The sequence below is a fragment of the Lepidochelys kempii genome, chromosome 17 (assembly GCF_965140285.1).
Source record: "Lepidochelys kempii isolate rLepKem1 chromosome 17, rLepKem1.hap1, whole genome shotgun sequence".
In the NCBI taxonomy this organism is placed as follows: domain Eukaryota; kingdom Metazoa; phylum Chordata; order Testudines; family Cheloniidae; genus Lepidochelys; species Lepidochelys kempii.
The window spans coordinates 20,366,590-20,390,390 of NC_136396.1; the positions used below are offsets into that span (position 1 = coordinate 20,366,590).

A 23,801-nucleotide genomic window follows, 5' to 3' on the forward strand; every position below is an offset into this window, starting at 1 on the left:
GACTAAGTTTTGTGCAGGAGGTGTTATGCAGACAAAACTACACAAGATCATTTTAGGGGACAAAGCAAAGATGCCACGTTTATTATGATAACAATTTGATCTATAACCACTAGCTAATACATAATACTTACACACACACACATCAGATGTTCTGCAGCAGCTGGATAGTTACCAGTCCTCAACGTAGCTTGAGTTCATGGCTTGATTCCGCAGCTTGGGATCGTGGCGGCTAACTGGCCAGGAAAACTCGACACGAGGAAGGGCCGGGTCTCTGTCAGGCGCGCACTGATGCCCCTCAAGGTTGGCAGCAGAACGTTACCCGAAGTCTTCCATCTCACCCATCTTTTTTATAGGTTTTTTAGTCTGAATCCAGAGTCTATAGGTCTTGCTGTGTCAGGCTGCCCTGCGTTCGGTGTGATTGATCACCCGTCAATTGCAGATGTGACTTTCAGCCTCGGTCCGGCTTTGATCTTCCTTCTATTGTACCTTTGTTCTTTTCTTCTTAGGGTGGACTCTTCTTACTTTGTTAGGGCTGTTGTCTGCATCTTCAGCCGTTGGTATTTGAACTTTATTTCACCAGGACAGGCTGGCGCTAGAGGTTGATTCCATCATCCATACATACCTCATTCACACATCTAAACTAAACTAACAAGATTACAGCAGGGTTTTGCAAAAATGAAGGTTGCAGCAAGCTTTTACAAAATGGAGTGAGCATTTTAAAATGGAGTTCGGGACAAGTTAAAATGGATTTTGAGTTACAATATGGACAAGTGTAAGGAATGGCAAACAGTGAACAGAAGTTACAGTATAGACAAGTATAATGAATGACAAACACTGAGCAGAAGTTACAATGTTGAAGCAGTGTAAGTTTCAGCATTTCAGCCACAATTGGATTGAAAGTGAAATTTACAAGTACAGCTGTGGCTCTTAACAAGCAGCTTAATTGTCAATTAGTCAGTTATTGGGGTACCCGGTTTTATGAATGAATGAAGTTTAATTCATAAAACTTTACTTATGAAGTTATATTAATAAAGTGAACAATTACAAACAATTTCATTTATTAATTCTACGGAGGTGATTCGGTAGGCATACTCAGAGGCTGCTTACCGCATTGAGTCCCATTCAAAACTGGCCGGAGAAGGAGATGGTGGTGATGCCCACCTCAGAACTTTCAGTCCAGGGATTCGAGCACTCCCTTGGGGCGTGGCAGGCCTAGGTTCAGTTCCCTCCTCTCTGCCAGAGGGGTCTGACACCTCTGAGGAGGGCGCTGTAACCCCTGAGCTAGGGGGCACATTCTGATGTGTGGTTCCCTCAGTCTCTCCTGAGGAAGCTGTGGATAAATAATAGTGATTAGAGCAGGCAGCTAGACCCAGGGTCTCCCGTGCCTCAGGTGAGTGCTCTAACCACTGGGCCAGAAGTTATAAAGTGGACACCACTTCCTGCGGCTTTTTTTGTGGTGTGAGACAAGCACCAAACCGGTTCCTGCGGAGAGCCACCTTATGTGTCTGAGCCGCTTGTCTCCAGGACAGCGGTTGCCATTTGTGAATCACCAGCAGAGATGAGGGCTTCCCTGCAGCCTGGACTTCGGGGCCTCACTCTGAGAAAAGGGCGGGCTTAGCAGACACCTGTCTTGTTGGCATCTCCCATTAGCCCACCTAGCATGCTGCCTTTTGTGGATCGCAGTCGAAGGCGCCTGTCTCTTCCCATTCATTGTACAGGGAGCCTAGGCACTTATCTTTGTGGATCGCAGTGTTGTTCTTACGACTTTCTAGTGCCTAAGTTAGATGTTGCCATGGTGGGCGTCACAGTGCTTAAGTCCCCGTGTAGATCCAGCTATAGTGACTAAATCATTGGCGTTACATTCTCACCGACTTTGGAAATCAGGCCCAGAATGTCTGAAGTTAGATACCAGGGTAGATGGGCCTAAACCAAAATAATTGGAATCACCAATTTTAATCACTACTTAAATCAGCAAGTAGGAACCCTTGACTTAAATCACTGATTTTAATCTTCTCTTATGTTTATATTTAAGTAATTTTTCCTAGAGAAAGGTTATTTCTTATTGGTTGGTATAACCATTAAACCATGTTCCTTTGCGACCAAAAATAGCCTTCACTCTTTGATCCTTTTTTTTGCTAATGCTGTAGCTTTAAATGCTAATTTAAACAATTCTAGATCTTTACAAAGAGTAAAAATTAAGAATCTGAATACATTTATGGCATGTTAGAGAATGGAGATAATTTTTTATTGTGATTTGTATCAATCTGCATTTGGATGGAGATTGGAATTCTATTAAAAATGTACAAAACCGGCTCTTTAAAGTTGTTTATTAAATAAAACTACCTTAAGTGTGTTGGGGGAGGGATAGCTCAGTGGTTGGAGCATTGGCCTGCTAAACCTAGGGTTGTGAGTTCAATCCTTGAGGGGGCCATTTAGGGATCTGGGGCAAAAATTGGGGCTTGGTCTTGCTTTGAGCAGGGGGCTGGACTAGATGACCTCCTGAGGTCCCTTCCAACCCTGATCTTCTATGATTGACTTTAAGTGCTGCAGTGGGCTAGGAAGACCAAGACCCTAGGTAAAGGGACACCTGGTTTGTGCAGAGGGAGGGCAGGAAGTCCCACAAGCTGAAGGGCAGGAGAGGGAAGTAGCCCAGGGGAAGGAACCACTAGATCAGTGGTTTGCCGCTATCCCTAGGGCCCCTGGGCTGGGACCCGGAGTAGAGGGCGGGCCCGGGTCCCTCCCTCTCCACTCCCCTCCTCTAGGACACTAGTGGGGCAGTTAATACCCCAGTTCAGGGGCGAGAAATGATGCCCTGAACCCCCCCCAAGAACAGAAAGCGCGAGACCCATCATAGTAGTGCCGGCAATTTGCCACAATAGAGAAAAGTGAGAGAATATTCCTGCAAACCGTAATTGCACGCAGTCGTATTCGTGCTACTGGCACGTTATGGTCATGTCAGAGCAACCTAACTGCCTTTGCAGGGCTGTGTGATGTCCCTGCACATCCATCTGAACAGAACTGGCAATTTTTGAAACGTTTTTCTGCAAGGTGAGAGTTGGTTTTTGTGCCATATTTCTGAGATTCACTGCTATGTAGATAGAGTGGTCGGCTGACAGGCACTTCATAGAAAGGGTCTCACGAATTACTCACTACTCACAAACAAACAGAGATCATGCAACATTGAAGGAACTCACACAGAACAAAGTACAGAATTTATTAACGGAGAATCCACCCAATATTCTCACACTAAACATTTGCATTCCAGTAATACAAACATCAAATATTTTCAAAAAACCAAACTCCTTATGAATGTGACGTGAGACAATTCAGCCTTTCACCTCTGTTCTTCTAACCTCAGTTGGAACTGCTGAAATATAAAACATGATTTTTTCCATCAAGAAAGTCTACTTGGAACCTCGATCTTGCCCTAAACTTTTGAGACTTCCTGAACCAGCAGCAGTTGGCTGCATTGCATGGATTGATTCTTTTATGGTGGAACTCGGATGTGTTCATGGCTAGCAATGGAATCCTGGCACTAGAGGTTGCAGTGTCTAGGAATGACTTTATCTTTATGCCTGGGGAAAAATAAATTTGAGTATACCCTGTGCTCAGCAAAGCCTTGGCAATTAAACTGAATTTCCTTCTGTGGATCCTGTAGATTTGTAGACCTTCCATGTGCCTTCCCCTTCTGTGTGGTTGCTCTCGACAGGCTGCCATTGCTGTGGGGTCTCATGCCTGGGAGAAAGGTTTGATCAGCCCATAGTCCATGCACTTCACGAGACACTCACGAGCCACATTGATGACATGCTGTTTCTTGGAGTCATCTGCCTGTTTACCAACGAGTGTCAGGATCTCCAGCATCTCACTCTCCACCAGTTTCTTGGCCAGCTCTTGGTCTGCATTGATCAGGTTGTAAGCAACCACCAGCCCACGGTGCTGGACCTCCAGCTTTTCATGCAAGCAGAGCCTCTGCAGGATTTCCAGCCACTGGGTTGTCTGCAAGCAAGAAAAAGCTGTGAATTTAAAAAAAGATTTTCTACAGCAGAGGAAATCATTGAAGTGCAAGGTAGTTTGCCTCTAGGTAAGGCACTTTTCAAGGGAGTGAAAGTAGCAATTTAGGAAAAGGAGAGTCTGCAAACAGGTTGATTCCAGTGCATGAAAACTGGCCTCAATTCCTAGACAAGTTGTCATCTGGGAGTGAGAACAGCCACCAGTTCGCATAACAAGCACTACATTCCTTTCCACAGTTAATTTCTGAATACTTAGCCCTTGCATGGTAAGGGCAGGTGCTGTGCTGGCTGAGTGAAGGGCTTCCACAAACTGCTCTGGGGCTACCTGCATCCAGATCTGCAGCAGCACCTGCCCTCCCAGTCTTTGGCCAGGCTGTATCCACCTTTGTAACGGAACCTGAATCCAAGGTTTGGACTCTGGTTTTTATTGTGTGGACACCATACAGGGGTCAGAGTTTTGCATGGTTCCATCACAATGTAAAGCTAGCTGAAACGGGGGGTTGGGGGGGTGATTTTTTTTTTTATAGACTTTACTGTGGTATTCCTTACTGTTGCTGCTGAGCACGTCATCTATACCAATGAATTTAGTCTCACTTCCATACTTCAGAGGGGTTGAGTTATCCCAGTTTTACAAAAGTCAGACAGGGTTTAAAACCCAGGGTTTGGGGCATAGCCTTGAAAAAGAGAAAAAAGCCTCCGGGAAACGAAGACGCCCTTGACAGGTGTGTGTGCAAGCATCAAGGAGGCGCCAGCTACGAAAGGAGGAGGGGCAGCCCCAGAATACATACAAATTGTGTGCAGCGAAGCAAGTACAAATAAAAATAAAATAAGCTAACTACAAAACCAACAACTTGGTTGAGGAGGAACTGTAGGTACAGTGGGTCCACCCTGTCTTATATACATTATAGGTCGGCTTGGAAGAATTTGATCATCAGTAAGCACTGGTAGACATTGATTTCACCGCACACACACAGATGGAAAAAATATTCCCATCGCTAGCAATCAAACTATACAGCTAGGCAAAGAGAAACGTTGCTTGAGAACTTAAGGATTTGCCAACATCACAGGTCAAAATACACAAATCAAAGTGCCTTACATCAATTTGTGTTTTCACTGCATTAGAGCTTTAACTTTTTGAATCTCAACATCTACTGGTATTAATTGTCTGACCTCCCAACAGTTTCCTACAGCAGCGAACATTGAAAACAATAAAAATGGGGAAAAAATGAACATACATCAAAATTAGCCACTGACATGATAAATAAACCCGGAACCCTGCCACGCTGGACTGTAATGATCTTGGGGGTTACACCAACCATAGGTTTTGGACATGAGTGCACAGGGACAGACCCTGCTACCACAAGTCCCCAACCAGAGAGGTGAAAAAGGCTGTTTTAGTCCTTGGAAAAAATAACAGGAGATGAACCTGGGGCAGGGAGTTTCAAATCAGCTGTAGTAGGTCACTCCCTGTTGGAAGTCACTAAATTAGACAGTTAGCTTAAACATGCAAGGTTTTATACGCCAAAATATTTGCTTTCCCTAGGATTGCACATAAATACTTAAATTTGTCGCTGTAGAAGTTCTTTAAAATCCTTTGATCAGAATTTTACAACATTCCCAGGCTGCCTTTGAGCATTTGTTGAGACTGTTTAGTGTTTTGGGCATCAGATTTTTCCTCTTACCACTTGGGTCATTTTATGGCAGAGCTTCTTGTGTGCTGCTGTCAGCATGGCCAGGGCTCCTGCCGCTGCATTCTGGACCTTCACGTCGTCCTCACCACACAGTAACACGACCAGCTTGAGACGGTCATTTCCATCGGCCACAAAGCGCTCTTGAACCTCAACAGAATGAAAGGCAAAAATGGGGAGCAAGTTGCCAGGCTTATGGGATTCATACTGGAGCAGCAGTTTCACAAACCGTCGGATATAAATACGTAATAGAAAACGCGTATTAAAGCATCTAGGCCAGGGGCGGCCAACCTGGGGCTCCGGAGCCCCATGCGGCCCTTCAGACGTTAACATGCGGCTCCTTGTACAGGCACCGTCTCCGGGGCTGGAGCGACAGGCGCCGACTTTCCAACAGGCCGGGGGGGGGGCTCACGGCTCTGCCCCTGGCCCCCCCTGCTCTGCCACAGGCCCTGCCCCCACTCCACCCCTTCCCGCCCCCTCCCCTGAGCCTGCCATGCCCTCGCTCCTCCCTCTCCCCACCTCAGAGCCTCCTGCATGCCACGAAACAGCTGATCGGGAGGTGGGGGAGGAAGGGGGAGGCACTGATTGGCGGGGCTGCCAGTGGGTGAGAGGCGCTGGGAGCAGGGCGGGAGCTGATGGGGGGCTGCTGACGTGTTACTGTGGCTCTTTGGCAACGTACGTTGGTAAATTCTGGCTCCTTCTCAGGCTCAAGTTGGCCACCCCGATCAAGGAATTACATCAGACCGGTGGTCCATTGAAGTCCAGTATCCTGTCTCAAACAGTGGCCAGCTCCAGATGTTTCAGAGGAAAGTGGAAGGAGCCCCACAGTGGGGAAATGTGGGATAATCTGTTCCCTAGTGAGTGTCAGCTTAATCCCTAATAGAGGCTGGCTTAAGCCCCGACGCAGGACGGTTTATTATCCTTTCCGAAACATTGTTTGGCATTAACTATTATAGCTCTAGATATTCTTGTTACCCATCCAAAGATCCAATCCTTCTTTGAATCTTTCCAAGTTCCTGGCCTCCCCCATTCTGTGGCAATGAGTTCCACTGTCTAATTACATGCGGAGCGAAAACGGCTACCTCTTTGTTGACAACCAGGTTGCACATGCACTCTGTGGCTGCCTCTCGGAGCTGGTCGTGGTTCTCAAACATGTAGTTCTCGATGTCTGGTAGGGCTTTCTCTCGGATTATCTTCAGCCTGAATTAAAGGGCAGCAGAAAGATATGGTCACAGCACGTGCTACAATGTGCTTGCCATGAAATATTAGCCCGCAGACAGGAGGCGGCAGGGAAAGCCTTTAAAAACAAGCTCTCTCCATCTAAGCCATGACACTTTTTCTCACTAATTTAAAAACCAGTCATTCCTCCAGCCATCCCTTCATAAGAACGGCCACACTGGGTCAGACCAAAGGTCCATCTAGCCCAGTCTCCCGTCTTCTAACAGTGGCCAGTGCCAGGTGCCCCAGAGGGAATGACCAGAACAGGTCATCATCAAGTGATCCATCCCCTGTGGTCCATTCCCAGCTTCTGGCAAACAGAGGCTAGGGTCACCATCCCTGTCCATCCTGGCTAATAGCCATTGGTGGACCGATCCTCCAGGAATTTATCTAGTTCTTAATTTATCTGCCCCTTCCTTCGTATAACAGGAATAATTTTCAGGTCATTTCAATGCCAATCATGCAGGAAGGTTGATCTTGATTACACAGTGTTCTAGTCGTGTAACATCTCATGATCTTTAGCTGTTGGGTAAACATTCAGAACTCCATTTTCTTTATATTACTTAACACCTTTTTAACACCCTGTGTTTAGAGATGGAATGTGTCTTTGATGAAAAATGCTCCATGATCGCCAGGGGTGGAGTTCAAAGTCCCTTTTGCAGAGCTGGAGAAGTAACTACTGTCGCTGTCTAGAGACTGTCCTGAAGTTCTGCGTGAGTTCAAATTGAAAGAATAAAATTCAAACAGTAGACCTCAGCAATTGCTCATCTTCCCAGTACAATGAGGAAGCTAATGTAAAGACAAGCCAATATTAGGGAAAATGATTGATTGATCAGGCACTGAGATAGGACAGCCTCTTCAGGATGAGAGAGAAGTGTAGGGTATTCCTTATAATTAAGGCTTTGTTTTTCAGGATTTATTTTTAGTAATTTAAGTTTTATGTAGATGTCCAAATATCAGTGGTTTTCTGGGCTCTCTTGGATAATGAGAAGATATTTTTCAAGTGCTTCCCAAAATTTTTGAGTAACTAGGACTTACATATCATAAAAATTAAAGTATAAAAATGACTTACATGTTAGTTTAAGCTTTGTATCATTGTTATTGAACCCCTGGTATAACACTGATTGCGTGTGTTCACCAGTGCACTTTAACATAATACCGTTTCAAATGTTAAAGCACACTAGGGAGCCTTTAGTGCACACCAGCAGGGTCTACAGGGATCAATTAATGCACAACACCTTAGTGCGGTTTAGAAATCAGACCCCAGTGGTCCTCATTACTGCTCTGTGTAGGTGAGCCCTTAGATACAAAGCAGGGAGCAGGAACAGAACCTATATAAATAAACTGCACTGGGAAAGAGGTGAAGTCAACATAGTCATCTTTTCCAGTGTTTATTAGATACACATCATTTTCATTCCTTTTGTAGTGGGGGTATTTTATTGGGGTTTATTGGCCAAAACCTAAAATCAGAAGCCCTATTTATAATTGAATTTCTTTGCCCCTGAACTTTGCCAGTGGACCATGAAAGTGCATTCAGAAGGGGAGCAGGTACTCGCCACATCAGTTTGCAAGGACAGAAACCTGATCTACAGATAGCTTAGTTTCTTTTAAGGACTTTTGTTTTTCAACCTGTTCTATTCCAAGCAGCTATGCATCATGCAAACACACCCTTAAGTGACGCAGTATGGATACACTTGTGTTCCACTGTCCCAGACTTTCCTTCAGATTTGCAAGTATGTCTCCATGTTCTTGCTCCTCCCCTAATCTTAAAGGACCAGTACTTTAGACTTCTCCTTTGTTCCTCCTCGAAATAAATTCAACCACAAAAACAAAAGTTTGGGGTAGCAGGAGGGTGATGAGACCTGTTATGATCATTGGGCCTAAACGTTTACCTTAATTTTGAGCTCAACTGTGAGAAAGTTCATAAAGTGCCACAATCACCCGTAACAATAAACGTTGACAGGAAAAAGTGTGAAAGGGAGACAAAAACGAGATTAGTGCAAACCTAAAGGCCCCCTGCTATAACTCAAGGAGGGTGTTAAGATCATGCCTGGTCAGCGAGAAACGTAGGAGCTCAGAAATCAATAAACCAAAATTGGTGTGTCGAAAATTTGGCCTAATTGGTGAACAAAATAATGAGGGGGCGGCTATTCCGCCAGCCACTCCCTCTTAACAAAAGAAAAGACTTTTGAGAGAAAATTAGCCAAGATGGATGGACGGAGCTACCCCTCAGCCAGCTAACCAGCCTTGTGGAAGGGGAGAGCATCCCCATCATTATTGCCAACCCCACTGTCTCCTGGGACCCCAGATCTTCTTCATCCTGATCCTGAAAGATGTCCTGGTCAGAGAGAAGGATCCAGATGACACCACCACCTCCACGGGGCCCAAGCACCCTGGGTTGTGACACATTGTTATTCCCCGTCCTCCCCCCCAAAAAGATTTTTTCCTTCCCCACCTAATTTCTTCTCTTTCCTATCCCTCTCCTTTTGCCTTCTGCTTAATAAGAGTCTGGCTTGTCTGGCCAAGACTGCATATTTTGTTGCACTGCTGTAAGCCTGTGACCAGAAAAAGGCAGCTAAAAGCAATGCCCTAAATAGCCCAATGCTGATACAGGTCCTGGAGTGGCTGATCAGACACTGAGCCAGGCCTGTGTTTCTCCAGCAGGGAAGTTGCAAGTGAGAGCCGACACCAGCGATAGAAGCTGCATTTTCTATCTGTTCTGCTCTTTTCTCTTCCCCCTGGGGTGTGTGTCTGTCTTGTTTAGTCTTAAAGGAAGTCGGACCGGACTTTAACAGCAGCAGGATTTCCAGCCCTTCTCAACTAACTTCTTCTCTTCCCCACTGGCACAGGACCGTTATTACCACCCTAGAGAGAGACACAAGGTGGGTGAGGCAGTATCTTATTATCTCATCCATCTCGTCTCACCAATACCCTGGGACCAGCATGGCTACAACACTGTAAACATCTTCAAGGCTGTCAAACAAGTTTGTTTTTTTTCCTTCTCCTTAAAAACTCTCTTCAGTTAAAGAGAAAGGGAACAAGGGATGGTGTTAAAATGAATCCCTTATTTAATACTTTCCATTTCAAATGCTTTAACTGCTTTTCTTTCTTTTGTATACCTTTAATAACAGGTTAAAAGAATATTTACTGATGTGCGTGTCATGGTACTAAGCAAGCTGACGTCTCGGTATATCAAACTGTTTAACATTGGACAGCGACAGGGTCAAGCTAACATCTTTGATTCTTTGGGCTCACTTATTCCATCTGTATTAATACAACAGACCACCATTGAGTGTCAGAGGGCTAGAAATTTTGGCCACTGGTGACCAAGAGCTGCAAAGATCTACAGATGTTTAAAAACGTTCCCTGGAGATTGGATGGCTCATGGGATTGTTAAACTGAGAAAGACTATTTGAAGTGGTGGATAACCCAGGTATATTGACAAAACATGCCATGAGAATTAGAGTGAGACATTAAACAGAATTCCCCTCCGCTGGTCTCATGTTACTACTTAATGGTAGCATTGTTCCCCAGTAGGAATCCAGCTCCTGGGATGGAACTGACTAGAGTTGGGTGAAAAAACATCACAGAGAGTTTCACATGAAGAGTGGCTCTGAGTAGTTTAACTCTTTAAAAAAAATCTTCATATTTTTCAGTTTTCATAGAAAAACAAATTTTTAGCTTTCCAACAAAAACTCAAATTTCCTTGACATTTTTTTTGGATGAAGGTTAAAAATTTTAATGGGGGGGAAAAAATCTTCAAACACTTTAATAACCAACCACCAAGTCATTGGTCTGTGTGGGCCATTTCCGGAGCGATTCTGACACACCGCGAAAGGAGAGTTGGCTTTATCAGTGGTTTGAGCATTGGCCTGCTAAACCCAGGGTTGTGAGTTCAATCCTTGAGGGGGCCATTTAGGGACCTGGGGCAAAAATTGGGGATTGGTCCTGCTTTGAGCAGGGGGTTGAACTAGATGACCTCCTGAGGTCCCTTCCAACCCTGATAGTCTATGATCTGATGAAGTGGCAGTATGGGGAAAAGGTGACAAAACCATTGTAACTTACCTGAGTTTGTCACTTCTTCCTGACAAGTTAGTGAGACCTAATAGAGCCTCATAATTCTGCAGCCCGTCTCTCTCTGTATTCAACAAGCTGACCAGCGGCCGGACCACCTCATACACCTAAAAGTAGGGAATACTGGAGTGTCACTCTTTGGATCTTTCTGGATCTCTGTGCGTTTCCATTGGTTTATCACAAAAATGCCTCAAGGGAAAATTGCATTTACTTACCCTCTCTCCTGGGAATGCTATGTCTGGATTGGAAATGGCAGCAATTTTGGCTAGAGCATGAGAAGCCTTCACTTTGCCAACGTCTGTGCCTTCTAGTGCCAGAGGTATCAGGGCCTATTACAGACAGCAAAGAATGTAGGCTTATGAAAAGATTTACAGTATTGTCTTTATTTTACTTGCGCTTATTACAGAAAAGTCTCTGGAAGAGTCAAGTTTTGTCCAAATTTAGTGGACAAATAAAATTCGGAGTTGTAGAGCACATTGGATCTCATGCTTCTGTGTTGTCAAATACCCACACACGAGCCCACAGCCTATTTCAGTTGCTATCAACTATCATCATTGCTTGACTGGTGGCATGCATGGGGCATGACTGAAGGGTCAGCGTTACAGCAGCCCAAATGACAACTTCTCTTGCGCAGTAGAACAGGATTCCTGGTTGATGCAAGAGCCAGCAGATATTAGAGGAAATCATTACTGATGTGCCTGGTCGAGGCGCTACTTTTTGGAGTTTATAGCACAGCTATAAATGCTAACGTGCTCAACCTGTGATTGGATCCCAGCAAGCATCGCTTTAGGAAACGTCATCTCTTAAGAGGATGCAAGAAAACGAAAGCGCCATCTCATTCAGCAAATCTGCTCGTAGTGCACTCAACAAGGCAGCTAGGTAGGGCAGATATTTGAATCCTGGATCCCTGCTGTTTGTTTGGGGAGGGTATGGATGTATATATTTCAAATACTGGGGAGAAGGCTGGTCTTGTAAAAAACAACAGTTACTAACCTTTCCATAACTTTGTTTGTCAAGTTGTGTTGCACACATGCATTCCACTGTAGGTGTTTGTGCACTCCAGTGGTATCTGTTGGGGCAGCCTGAGTGTCCTCTGCTGCCTTGCACACAGGCATGAAGGGCTGAGCTGCCCCGAACCCCCTCAGTTCCTTCCTACCAGAAAGACCCAGAAGGGGAGGAGGGCGGGTTGTGAAATGGACACGTGTCCTTGAACAACAGTTACAGTTTTTCGAGTGACTGCACGGGTCCATTCCACTGTAGGTGACTCACAGGCAGTCCCCTCTGGAGGTGGGCTTGGAGTCTGTTTGAACGGGGACTGGAAGACCACTCATCCAAATTTAGCATTGTCTCTAGATTGTTGAGAGATTGCCTCTTGCTACGTGCTGGTGCATGACAGGACGACCAGTTGCCGCTTTGCAAGCATTCAATATGAGCGTGCTAGCCAGAAAAGCCGGAGAGGTCACTGGGACCTAGTTGAATGACTGAACTCTATTTGGTGGCTTCATGGTAGCCAGCTGGTTACACAGTTGAATACAACTGCATATCCACGATGAAATCCTTTGCATGGAAACAGGACTGTCCTTCATTCTGTCCGCAAATATAATGAACAGTTGAGAGGAAGACCTGAAAGGTTTAGTCCATCCCAGATAAAATGCTAAAGCTCTAACATCCAAAGCATGTCGTCTCTCCTTCCCTTTGTTACCATGAGGTTTTGGGAAGAAGGTTGGTAAGTAAATTGCTTAGTTAATATGAAAAGTGGAGACCACTTTTGTAAGAAAACTTGGGTGAGGACAAAGGTAGGCTTGGTCTGCATAGAAATCCACATATGGAGGATCAGGTACTGGAGCCCTCAACTCCCCCACTCTCTGGCTGACATAATGACGTAACAAAAAACGCTACCTTCCTTCATCTAAAGGTGCAAGAGAGCAAGTCACTATAGGCTCAAGGTGGCAGGGGGACTCATCAGCTTTGTTAAGACTAGACTGAGGCTCCATGGTGGAATAGGGCTCTGTACCTGCAGGAACAGTCTGTCCAATCCCTTTAAAAATCTTACAGCCATCGGGCTGGAATGGAGAGAACGGTTCTCCACATGTGGGCACTATGCTGATATAGCCCTTAGGTGTATTCTGATAGTGCTAATTGCCAGTCCTTGATGTTTTAAGGTCAGCATGTGCTGAATAGAAGCAAGAACAGAGAAAATCCCTTTCAGTTTGGACCAAACTCCAGTACACGTAGTTCCCTACAATGCTATGACTCTAGACACAGCCATGTAATTGGTTCCTTTTATTTGATCCTTTCACCCGTTTTCTTTTACAGAGTAAGTCCTTGTATTTATGCTTTTGCGATAGCATAAGGCAAGCTACAGCTCCTGGCAACTGATGAGTTGGTGGTTTCCTATTATTCAGCAGCATATCCTGGACTTCTCTAGATCCGGGCTCCTCCGCCAAAGTTTACTACAAAGCCTCCAGGCCATCAGGAGAGGGGCCTGAAGACTGGGGTGGAGGAGGCAGCCGCAATTCTGTGCGTGACGCGGCAGTGATGCGGAGTGGGTGGAGCGGTGGCCTCATTAAGAGTTCCAAGAGCAGCACTGTAAGGGAAAAACTCTCTGACAACTGTGCACTGTGGCACCCAGACACCTACAGTGGAACAGACATGTGCAAGCCCTCCAAGGAGAATTTAGTTTTCCTGCATGCTCAAGTTAAAAACCATAACCAGGCTGTCCACTTTTCCTTTTTTCAAGGGGTTAAGGTTTTAGATCATTAACAGTACGTATAATTAGTTTAGGCACCCCATGGCTCGTGTTAAATGAGGACAGTTCCCCCCCGGATGGCTTGGAGTGGCTGGACATTGCTAACTGTGAACATCTGTTTCAGAATATTCTAAAGGTGTAATGATCACCAGTTACCTTTCCACCACCTTGAGCTACAATGGTACCACGGTCCTTGGGATCCTCACACAAGGCAAGGAATACCCTGCAAAAAACCCAGCATTGCTCAGTTAAACCGATCTGCAAAGAGACTACATCCCACCTGTTCACTCTGTTATGATGCGAGTGGCTGATGTTCAGTGAATAGTACTACATCCAGCAGGTATATTCCCCAGTGATACCGAAGTTTTAATACAGTGCAACAACACCCTAAATTAGAGAACTGTAACATCTTTGATCCTCTTCCATTCCTCCCTGTTCCATTAGATTTGTCTAAAGTTTTGTCAGATTAGCAATCCAAACTGCAGCCTAGTGATAGACGGTCAGTTAGTTTCAGGACCAACGTTTAGATGTTTGTAAAAACTCATTTTCCTCTGCTGCCACCTTTAGTTTTTATTAGCAGAGCTCATTGGTGTGAATCCACAACGCGCAGTTTTCTTTTGACATAATGTAAATTGCGCTTTGCGTGACGAGCTTTAATGTGGCTCAGTGGTTAATACATTTGCAACCAAACCAGTTTCTTCTGTGACTTGGAAGTTTAAGCCCCTTGGGCTTGAAACTGAGCTGTAAAATGCAGTGGGGCCCCCGCGTTAGGTTTTAAGTGAAGGTTTTCTCGTGTAAGATCACCTATAGTGATTACCCAAACAGCTGCCCTATGCAGCCTCAGTGCTAGATATGCCGCTTCTGGCCTCAGTGTGTGTTTGCATGAGGCAGGTATACCTGGCTAGCAGCTCCTTGGTCTGGTCCGTTAAGATGGAGCTATCAGCCTTCACCATACAGGCCAGGGCAGAAATGACGCCAGCTTTCAGCAGCCGTTTCACTCGCTTCAAAACAAAGTCCTTCTTGTCCTGAAAGGGGCATTAGAAAAGAATGAGCAGGGATCCCATGAGCGGGGTGGAGTCTCTAATCGAAGGGGTGGTGGCTGCATATACAGTCACATACTTAGGCCATGTCTGCACTGCGGAGAAAGCCGGACTGCACAGCTTGGCCCCGTCTGGGCGCTGGCATGGCGCACTAAGAGTTCTGCGGTATGCAGTAACTACTCCCTGTTTCAAACTGAGGTACATGACTGCTCACGCTGGAGCTTTTAGTGACCAGCACCAGTGTGCACACAGGGCGTTACTGCGGGGGCAAGCTGCTGTGCTGGACATTCACACCCCGGCTTGCTGCCTGGTTAGATCCTGTCTCCTCAGGTAGGCAGGCAGGGTGAGTCTAATGGACTGGGACTCAGGAGACCTTGTTGCTAGTCCCACTGACCTGCCTCATGACCTTGGGCAAATTGCTTCCCTGTGCCTCAGTTTCCCCCTGCCCTTTGTTTTACGTGTTTAGCTTGTAAATTCTTCAGGACAAGAACTGACTTTATGGATGTACAGCACCTAGCACAATGGGGGTCCCAGTCTCATTTTGGGGCCTCGAGGCATCTGTATAATGAAAGAAAGCACTGCTTAAACTTTAAATATTCTGTATCTACCTTTAGTCCCCAGGATGTGCAGCTCAACATGTAAAAACCTGAACTGCAGGAGATGGGCAATGTTACTCTGTGGAGCCCACAGCTAAGCCTTCCCATGAAGCAGCTGGGGACACAGCACTTCTCAGAAGAATTGTTGTGGGGGTTCTGGAATCCCCACCATCTGAGGAGAAGATGTAGGGGGTCGGCAGTCCTGGGTGCAAACAACCTACCTTGGGGTGCTCCTCGGGCACATGCTGTTTGGAAAACTGCGCCAGCTGCACGAGCTCTGGGACCAGCTCTTTGACATCGTAACTGTTGGTACAGTTCACCAGCGTGGAAGCCACAGAGTACAGGATAGTCTTGTCACTCGTCTACACAGTAAATGGAAACATTAAACCGGATTGGGATGTTGAGGGGACCACTGGTAGTGTGGTGTAGCGGCTGGAGAAGAGTATGGGGTTTAGGACTCTGTTTAGGATTCTGTCCTGGGTTTTATAGTGCAGCTTTGGGCAAGTTACTTGACGTCTTTGCACTTCATTATCACCATGTTAAGGATGTATAGTTACTTATAGGCAATGCTGCAAGAGGTAAGTAACACACTGAGCACTCCGAAGGAAGGTACCGTTCAGCTGGTGGATGACTCACCAGCCTGGTGGGACATTAAGAGGCATCATATCATTTCATGAATGATGGTAACACCGCCCCCCCACCACCACCACTTTGTCACCTTCAAGATTGCCCATCAAGATTATCAACCCATGCAATGTTTGCAAGGCTGGAGGCAGAAGACAGGGGATTATTTTAGCGTGGCAAGGGGCTGTGGAGAGGAGACAGTACCTTCGCTAATTCAAACATGGCTTGCAGGGCTGGCTTATCTTCCACAAAGTCATCTTTCACGTCTGCATCCAGGGTTAGGTATGCCAAACCTTCCACAGCCCACTTCCTGGTGCGGATGTCAATGCTGCTGTTGCACAGCCACCTGAATGAGACAAAGGCTCCATCATTTTACCTGAATGATGAGAACAAATTTACAGGACAGGAAGAGGCAAAACCCCAAAGGGGTGCTGGGGAACCGTGCTTTATTTTTACCAGCATCTTTAGACACCATGCAGCAGACTCAGGAAACCATGGATCCTAATGGTGAAAGTTATCTTTGGATACAAAGTTTGCCTCGGGAATCTGGGGGTGGGGATGTACTTATGCATTTTATAAGAGAGACCTTTAATATATTATACCTTTTAGGCAATAGGGTTATCTTCTTTGGTTTCTTAGCTGGAGAGTGAGAGAGGAACCAGATGGATTTGGTTGCTAACAATGGTGAAGTAGGGATGGGGAAACAGAAAATGGGGTATAAGAGTTCTAGACATGGATTCCTAAATGTTTCCTGAAATGCTAGGAACCTCTGTTCAGTATCATCTAGATGTTATCAGTGTCTCAGTGTTAGACAACTTTTTAGTCAACTGAGGGAAAGTACTATGTATCTGAGGACCTCCCCAGTAGAGCTGGTATTGAAAAATATTCTGGAAAGAAAGGAGTGGAACACAAGTAACAGGTGAAGAATCCCAAGAGCACCTTTCAGTTTTGCTTACTTTCGACACTGTTTTGCCAGCTTTTCTGTGGATCCCTCAGCAAATTGTCTCAGGCCATAGTCGGTGCCTCCGGCTGATCCCAGCTTGCAAAGACCCTTAGAGAGATTGAAAGGAGACTATGTAGCTAGGTACAGGAATATGTAACATTCTCAGCACCAGCCTCAAGTCTAGCTGAAATTTAAGAGAAAGGTAAGGAACTGTCTTCCACATAAACTGATACAGATTACAGCAAACAAAGTTCTGTATTGCTTTAAGCAGGTTTTCCATTTATATTTTTGAAGCCCGGCCTCCATTCACTGTCCATTATATGAATGAAAAGACTTTAGTCCCCACGCACAAGCCTTAAAAGAAACTTGACACAGCGGTTCAACTTTATCTAGCAGTCACTGCTATTCCACTGCCTCATGGAGAGGAAGCCAAGATGGCCGACACAAGGAGTCTTGTTGCATTACAAAGTTTGTTCTCTGCTGAGACCTGCAAGCTGCCATGTCTTCCTCCTTCCCCAAACTCTTTCGAGGAGGAACGCTAGTGCAAGCTCTTCTAGATAGTACCCTGGCTGAGCAGCGGACCTTTGCAGCATTGCCAACCTAGATTGAATCCATCCCCTGGAATGGGTACAGAGGTAGAGCTCTTCCTAGGACAGGATGATAAAGTGCTGGCAGGTAGCAGAGCAGGCTGAGGACTGAAAACTCACCACGAGAGCTCGAATTTTGATCTTCTCATTCTTGGTCTTCTTGTAGACTTCCTTCAGCAGCGTCACTCCATTGGTGATGATGAAGGTGGCCCGGCTCAGCTTGGTGGAGGCATGGATGAGGGCCTCCATAGCCACCAGCTGGTCGATCTCTCTCTCAGAGCCACACAAAGCCACCATCATCTCCATGACACCCGTCATGCCCAGCAACTTGTTGCCCAAGTCAAAAGGCCCTTGCATGATCCCAGACACTGTCTGGATGGCATGGAGAGTCTTATCCATGTCCTGAGGATCAACCTTGCTCCTATAGGGGGCGGCAGAAAAAAAATTAGCAGGGGGCGGGATTAGAGGGGGAGACTGCAGTGTTATTGCCAGAGCCTCTGGTGCATTACCAGTCTCTTTCCTTGAGGGCCACGCGTTGTGGCCCACATCCTCTATCAAACATGGCTCCATTTCCAAACTGGGATGTAGTCCAGCACCTTTTATCACAGCGACCAACTCTGAACATCCCCTTATTTTTATCCACAAGATAGGAACAGTTGCGGGAAAATGCCATGTGAGTTTTCCCACAATACCCCATCCATGAGTAGAGGAACCTCCTCTGAACTATGGCGATAGAATACCCTCTAACTTCTTTACTCAAAAAGATAAAGGGAATCCTTTTCTTTGCACCAACTGCCAGACTGTGTTATTTGGATAACATGGACACAGGTTCACTCAGAACAGAACAGAAACTTACACTGTGGCCCAGCGGAGGAAAGCACCAGACCGGGAGTCAGCCCCGGTTTCTATTCCCAGCTCTACCCTTGACTTGTGTGACCCTTAGTGAGGCACTTCACCTCCCTGTATCTCCGTTTCCCTGTATCTCCGTATCCATCTGTGGATTAAAAATGCTAAGCCACCATTCAAGCTTGCAGAGGTATGGGTGAAAAGCACTATGTAAGTGCAAGATGCGGATTACGTCACTCGGAAGCGGGCCTGCATTCAGTCATGGATGACTGTGCCGTGGCTTGTAGGCTAGATTTTAATGGCAGCCTGAAGAGGAGAGGCTCAGAGTTTCCATTATCAATCTGTTGAACCCTTCAGTGTGTCGTGAGACAGTGTGGCCTCCCTTTGAGCCAGAGGGGGAGGGACCACTTTCTCCACCCAGCTGGGCGGAGTCTGGCCAGGCCCAGCCCTCCCACGGGAAGTTGAAAGGCGGGGTAGGAAGTACAAAAGGCAGAGGCCCTAGCCCAGTAGAGGCTGAGCCAGGGAAGGAGACAGATGTGTCCTGCTTGCTGCTGCCGAGCCAGGTGGTGGCCTGGAGCTGGAGGCCGAATACTCTGACAAACCTGAGGAACTGGAGACCATGGAGCCGGATCTGGAACTTGGGTAAGAAGTAGCCCAGAGGTTTAGTTGATGGTGTTGTGGCTTAACAGCCAGTTGGCGTGTTGCGGGAAGATCCCCGCTGACCCGGCGGTGGGACACCCCGCTACTGGTAGGGCCCTGGGTTGGAAGGCAGTGGAGTCGGGCGGGCCTGCGTTCCCCTGCCATCCCACCCCTGGGGTGGCTGCCTCCCTGCCTGTTTTCCCAGCGCTCCCCTGCCTAAGGGTTAGCGCTATAGAGTGTTTATCGGCTCTACCCTGACTAGGGCCTCTTGACCATGGGGAATTAACCCTGTTACAAAGGCCGGGACGCTACACCTGGTGACGTACTGAGGCGGTGTGGCCTCCCTGCGAGCCAGAGGAGGAGGCATGACTGCGCCCTCCCTACATAGAGCTTTTCTGGTTGCCTCCTCCCTTGAAGAGCTCTAGCCTGCAAAGAGCTTTTTAACTACAGTGGAAGAATAAGACATAGGGCACATTTTATTTTGGCCTAGTCCCTACTGCTAAGACTCTGAAAGCATTACACAGCATCTGATCCAGTCCCAGGTCCTTGAGCTCTATTTTGCTTTTCTGGGTGTCTGTCCCCACCCTAACTCACTTGATGTACTCTTCACAGATCTCTCTGAAGTTGTCTCGCTCGGGATCACATCGCAGGTCGTCATACAGCTTATTCAGGAGAATGGAAGTGATCATCCGGGTGTTCTCCGTTAAGGGCAGGCAATTGGGAAGCTCGGGAACCTGGCCTACAACTTTCAAGATCTTTTTTAAACCTGGGACACAGAATTAATAGGGCTTTTAGAGAGGACAGGCATGTATCAAATTTATGGACTGTGCAGCAGACATTCTCCTGCACCAAACTGTACAGATTGCAATATTTTCTGACATCTGGCCTGTAAATTAACTTAATACAATCTTGTTAACCCTTAGACAAACACGTAAGCAATTGATTTACTGATGCAAGTAAAGACTACCCATGACAACAAAGTTTGCAGAATTGAGCTGTTAAACAGCAGTCATAACATTATGGGCAAGATAATATTGTCTTTTTCACAGTACTTGTTCATCAACGGGATCTGTGCTTTATTTAAAGAGACCCAAAACCTGCTGATATTAGTGGTATGAAGGCCTTGCAATGAGGAAGAGGGGCTTTGAAATGTTAGAGGAGATTCTGGATTAAATTTCCATAAGTCTTCATTAAAAGAAGGTGTTAGGGTTGAAGTGTTTCAGTGGAGCCCACCTCAACCCACCCCCCCCAAAACAGGATTTAAAAAAAACCCCACAATAAGTTCTTCCTGTTTGAATAATATCCAGAGTTTGGCGTCTCACCACATCAGATTACTTTTCTAGATGGGGATGATTTTAAGTGTCCCTAAGAGAGGACGGCTTGGGAAGTTTTGCTGCACATGACACACATTCAAGTCTAGGTGGGGGGAAAGGGCATTCACCACTGTCAATGACGAAGATGGTTCTAGAGTTGTCGTGGATTTTCAGATCCTTTCTTGGTATGTTCTTGCTGAGCAGGTTGAGAGCCTGGTCCCGACCTTGCCCAGACACCTTCTTACTGACCAGCATGTCCAGCAGGTGCACTGTGATCATCTTCAAATCCTTCTTCGTGTCTGCACAAAAGACAAGGCAGCAGCCGGTTAAAAGAAAGGCACTTTGAAGGCTGATTACCCTACTGAATACCACTTATGAATGGTTATTTCATTAGAACATACATGGGGCTGTGTCCTAGCCAACGTGTCAATTTCATACACGTACTGAAAAGCATTATGGTTGCGCATGCTAATTATGGTTCTGGGGCCTACAGGTCTTCTGAATAAAGGTGTTTTTAACAGTGTTTGTTGCTGGATACTATGTGGCCTAGACCCCTGGCTTTGGTGTTTGCAAATTCTGCTTAGTTGCCTGTGGGTGGATCTACTGTTCAGTGCAATGGGAACCCTAGATCTCTTCACATCTCTGCCATCATTCAGTGGTTACATAGAATTAATTACCCAGCACCAGAGCTGCTTCTTTCCCATGTTGCTCCTTCTCTCCCTCCCCTGATAAGGAGTCTGTAATGACTTGTAGGAGATTGCAAACAGCCATAGAGATTTCTTCGTTATCCACAGCCATCCACGTGCAAATTTTATCAATTCCCAGGAGGTGAAGGATTGCTGTGGCCTGCCCAGATGAAAGATAGGATTCAGTGTTCTAGTTCATATTATTTACATAAAGCAATTTACATTTCACACTCATCACAATTCACACTTGGCATGGGCAACGAAATAACAGGAGAATATTGAATTTGTGCAGTACAAGCACAGGGAGTGGTACTTCGTAAGAACTAAGAATGGCCACACTGAGTCAGACCAAAGGTCCATCTAGCCCAGTGTCCTGTCTTCAGACAGTGGCCAATGCCAGGTGCCCCGGAGGGAATGAACAGAACAGGTCATCATCAAGTGATCCATTCTCTGTTGCCCATTCCCAGCTTCTGACAATCAGAGGGTAGGTTCACCATCCCTGCCATTAATAGACCTATCTTCCATGAATTTATCTAGTTCCTTTTTGAACTCTGTTATAGTCTTGGCCTTCACAACATCCTCTGGCAAAGAGTTCCACAGGTTGACTTGTGCATTGTGTGAAGAAAGACTTCCTTTTGTTTGTTTTAAACCTACTGCCTATTAATTTCATTTGGTGACCCCTAGTACTTGTGTTATGAGAAGGAGTAAATAAAACTTCCTTATTTACTTTCTCCACACTAGTCATGATTTTATAGACCTCTATCGTATCCCCACCCCCCGTAGTCATCTCTTTTCCAAGCTGAAAAGTCACAATCTTATTAATCTCTCCTCAGACGGAAGCTGTTCTATACCCCTAATAATTTTTGTTGCCCTTTTCTGAACCTTTTCCAATTCCAGTATCTCTTTTTTGAGATGGGGTGATCACATCTGCATGTAGTATTCAAGATATGGGTGTACCATGGATTTATATATAGAGGCAATAGGATATTTTCTGTCCTATTATCTATCCCTTTCTTAATGATTTCCAACATTCTGTGGACTTTTTTGGCTGCACATTGAGTGGGTGTTTTCAGAGGACTATCCATAATGACTCCAAGATTCCTCTCTGGAATGGTAACGGCTAATTTAGACACCATCATTTTGTATTTTATTTTATTGTTATATATTTTATGTATTATTTTTATATTTTTACTTCCTGCCTCACATTAGCATTTATAGGAGCAGTTTCTATCCTACTAAGATCCTGAAGGGGAGACAACTAGAGAGAACAGTTTTCAGCCAAGGGATTGGCTAGAAGGGAGGACTTAATCATCTGTATTTTATAATTGCAGTTTTCCCAGGGAGACTGTCATACGCCCAGCACAATGGGGTCCTGCTCGGTGATAACAAAGCATCCTCAGTGCAACAATAATACAAATACAGCAACTCCACACTTAAAGTCATCCCAGTTAACATTGTTTCATTATTAGGTTGCTGATCTATTAGAGAACATACTCGTTTAAAGTCACGCAATGTTCAGTTATAAGGTTGTTTGGCTTGCCCCATTCCGCCCGCCCGGCATTCCTGCCGGGGAGTAGGGTCGAGGTGCGGGGGCTTACCCCACTCTACCCACCCAGCATTCCAGCCAGGGAGTGGGCAAGCCCCCGACCCCGCTTCCTGGCAGGAGCACCGGGTGGGTGGAACGGGGCAAGCTCCCATGCCCCGACCCAACTCCCCAGCTGGAATGCCGGGTGGGCGGAGCAGGGCAAGCCCCCGTGCCCCGACCCCACTACACCCCTGCCTCAACCAAGCTTCACAATCACTGGGGAGTCCAATATTAAACTGTTCGTTTAAAATTATTTAAAACTTATATTGTATATGTATATAATGTCTTTTGTCTGGCAAAAAAAATTTCTCTGGAACCTAGCCCTCCCCCCCAATTTACATTAATTCTTATGAGGAAATTGGATTCACTTAACATCATTTTGCTTAAAGTAGCATTTTCCAGGAACCAAACTACAATGTTAAGCGAGGAGTTACTGTAAATAATAATGCTACCACAATGGCGGCTCTGTAATCAATCAGTTATTGTTTAGGGCAGTACACATTACAGCCTGCACATAGATCCAGATGGTGGATGGACTCAGTGTACAGTGACCTGTGTAACAGATGAAAGCCCTCGGAAGCACAGCTGCTTCAAAAGATGTGCTAGAAGTCACGGGCACAGGGAACATTCATAACATTTTCTAACGGTAAATGTGATCTGTATCTTTGTGGGATAGGGACTGTATTCTGGTTCCATGGGGGACCATTACAGAGCTTCCTACAGGAACTAAAATCGGGGTGGGGGGTGTGATTATCGCAAATCCTAGAATAGATAACTTTAGAGAAGCACCATGCCTTGGGGTGAATTGCATAGATGGTTCAGAGCGAATCAAGAGGCCCAGTGGGCAAATAAAGGGCTTTTGATAGAAAGGGTGAGCCTGAACTGACCGAGAGACCCGCATTTGATCCTCAGGTTTCAGAGTAGCAGCCGTGTTAGTCTGTATTCGCAAACATCCGAATGCATCCGATGAAGTGAGCTGTAGCTCACGAAAGCTTATGCTCAAATAAATTTGTTAGCCTCTAAGGTGCCACAAGTCCTCCTTTTCTATTTGATCCTCAGTTTGGCATGAGACAAACGGGGGAGGGAGGGCAAACCCTGCTAAAAGGATTTGAAAGGTTGGAACTTGCCTCTATGTAGACAAGGAGGTAGACAGGTCTGTTTTTATAGAATGTTTTCTTTGTCATGCTTTTGTCCTAAATAAAA

At 45.9% G+C, this 23,801-nt stretch overlaps 1 protein-coding gene across 1 annotated transcript in view; it reads right to left on the reverse strand.

The window, feature by feature from the left end:
* Positions 1 to 3,215: 3,215 nt before the first annotated feature.
* The window catches only part of UNC45B (unc-45 myosin chaperone B), a 33,090-nt gene continuing 12,504 nt past the window's right edge, over positions 3,216 to 23,801 (reverse strand). Inside the window, exons 7-20 of the mRNA XM_073315173.2 lie at positions 21,005 to 21,173; positions 20,456 to 20,626; positions 19,609 to 19,780; positions 17,650 to 17,950; positions 16,956 to 17,050; positions 16,204 to 16,345; positions 15,597 to 15,737; positions 14,637 to 14,764; positions 13,896 to 13,962; positions 11,206 to 11,319; positions 10,982 to 11,097; positions 6,781 to 6,898; positions 5,693 to 5,848; positions 3,216 to 3,996 (exon numbers count right to left, since the gene is read on the reverse strand). Of these exons, the coding sequence (XP_073171274.2) occupies positions 3,730 to 3,996; positions 5,693 to 5,848; positions 6,781 to 6,898; positions 10,982 to 11,097; positions 11,206 to 11,319; positions 13,896 to 13,962; positions 14,637 to 14,764; positions 15,597 to 15,737; positions 16,204 to 16,345; positions 16,956 to 17,050; positions 17,650 to 17,950; positions 19,609 to 19,780; positions 20,456 to 20,626; positions 21,005 to 21,173 (2,157 nt within the window). The 3' untranslated portion in view covers positions 3,216 to 3,729. The remainder of the gene's footprint in view (positions 3,997 to 5,692; positions 5,849 to 6,780; positions 6,899 to 10,981; positions 11,098 to 11,205; positions 11,320 to 13,895; positions 13,963 to 14,636; positions 14,765 to 15,596; positions 15,738 to 16,203; positions 16,346 to 16,955; positions 17,051 to 17,649; positions 17,951 to 19,608; positions 19,781 to 20,455; positions 20,627 to 21,004; positions 21,174 to 23,801) is intronic.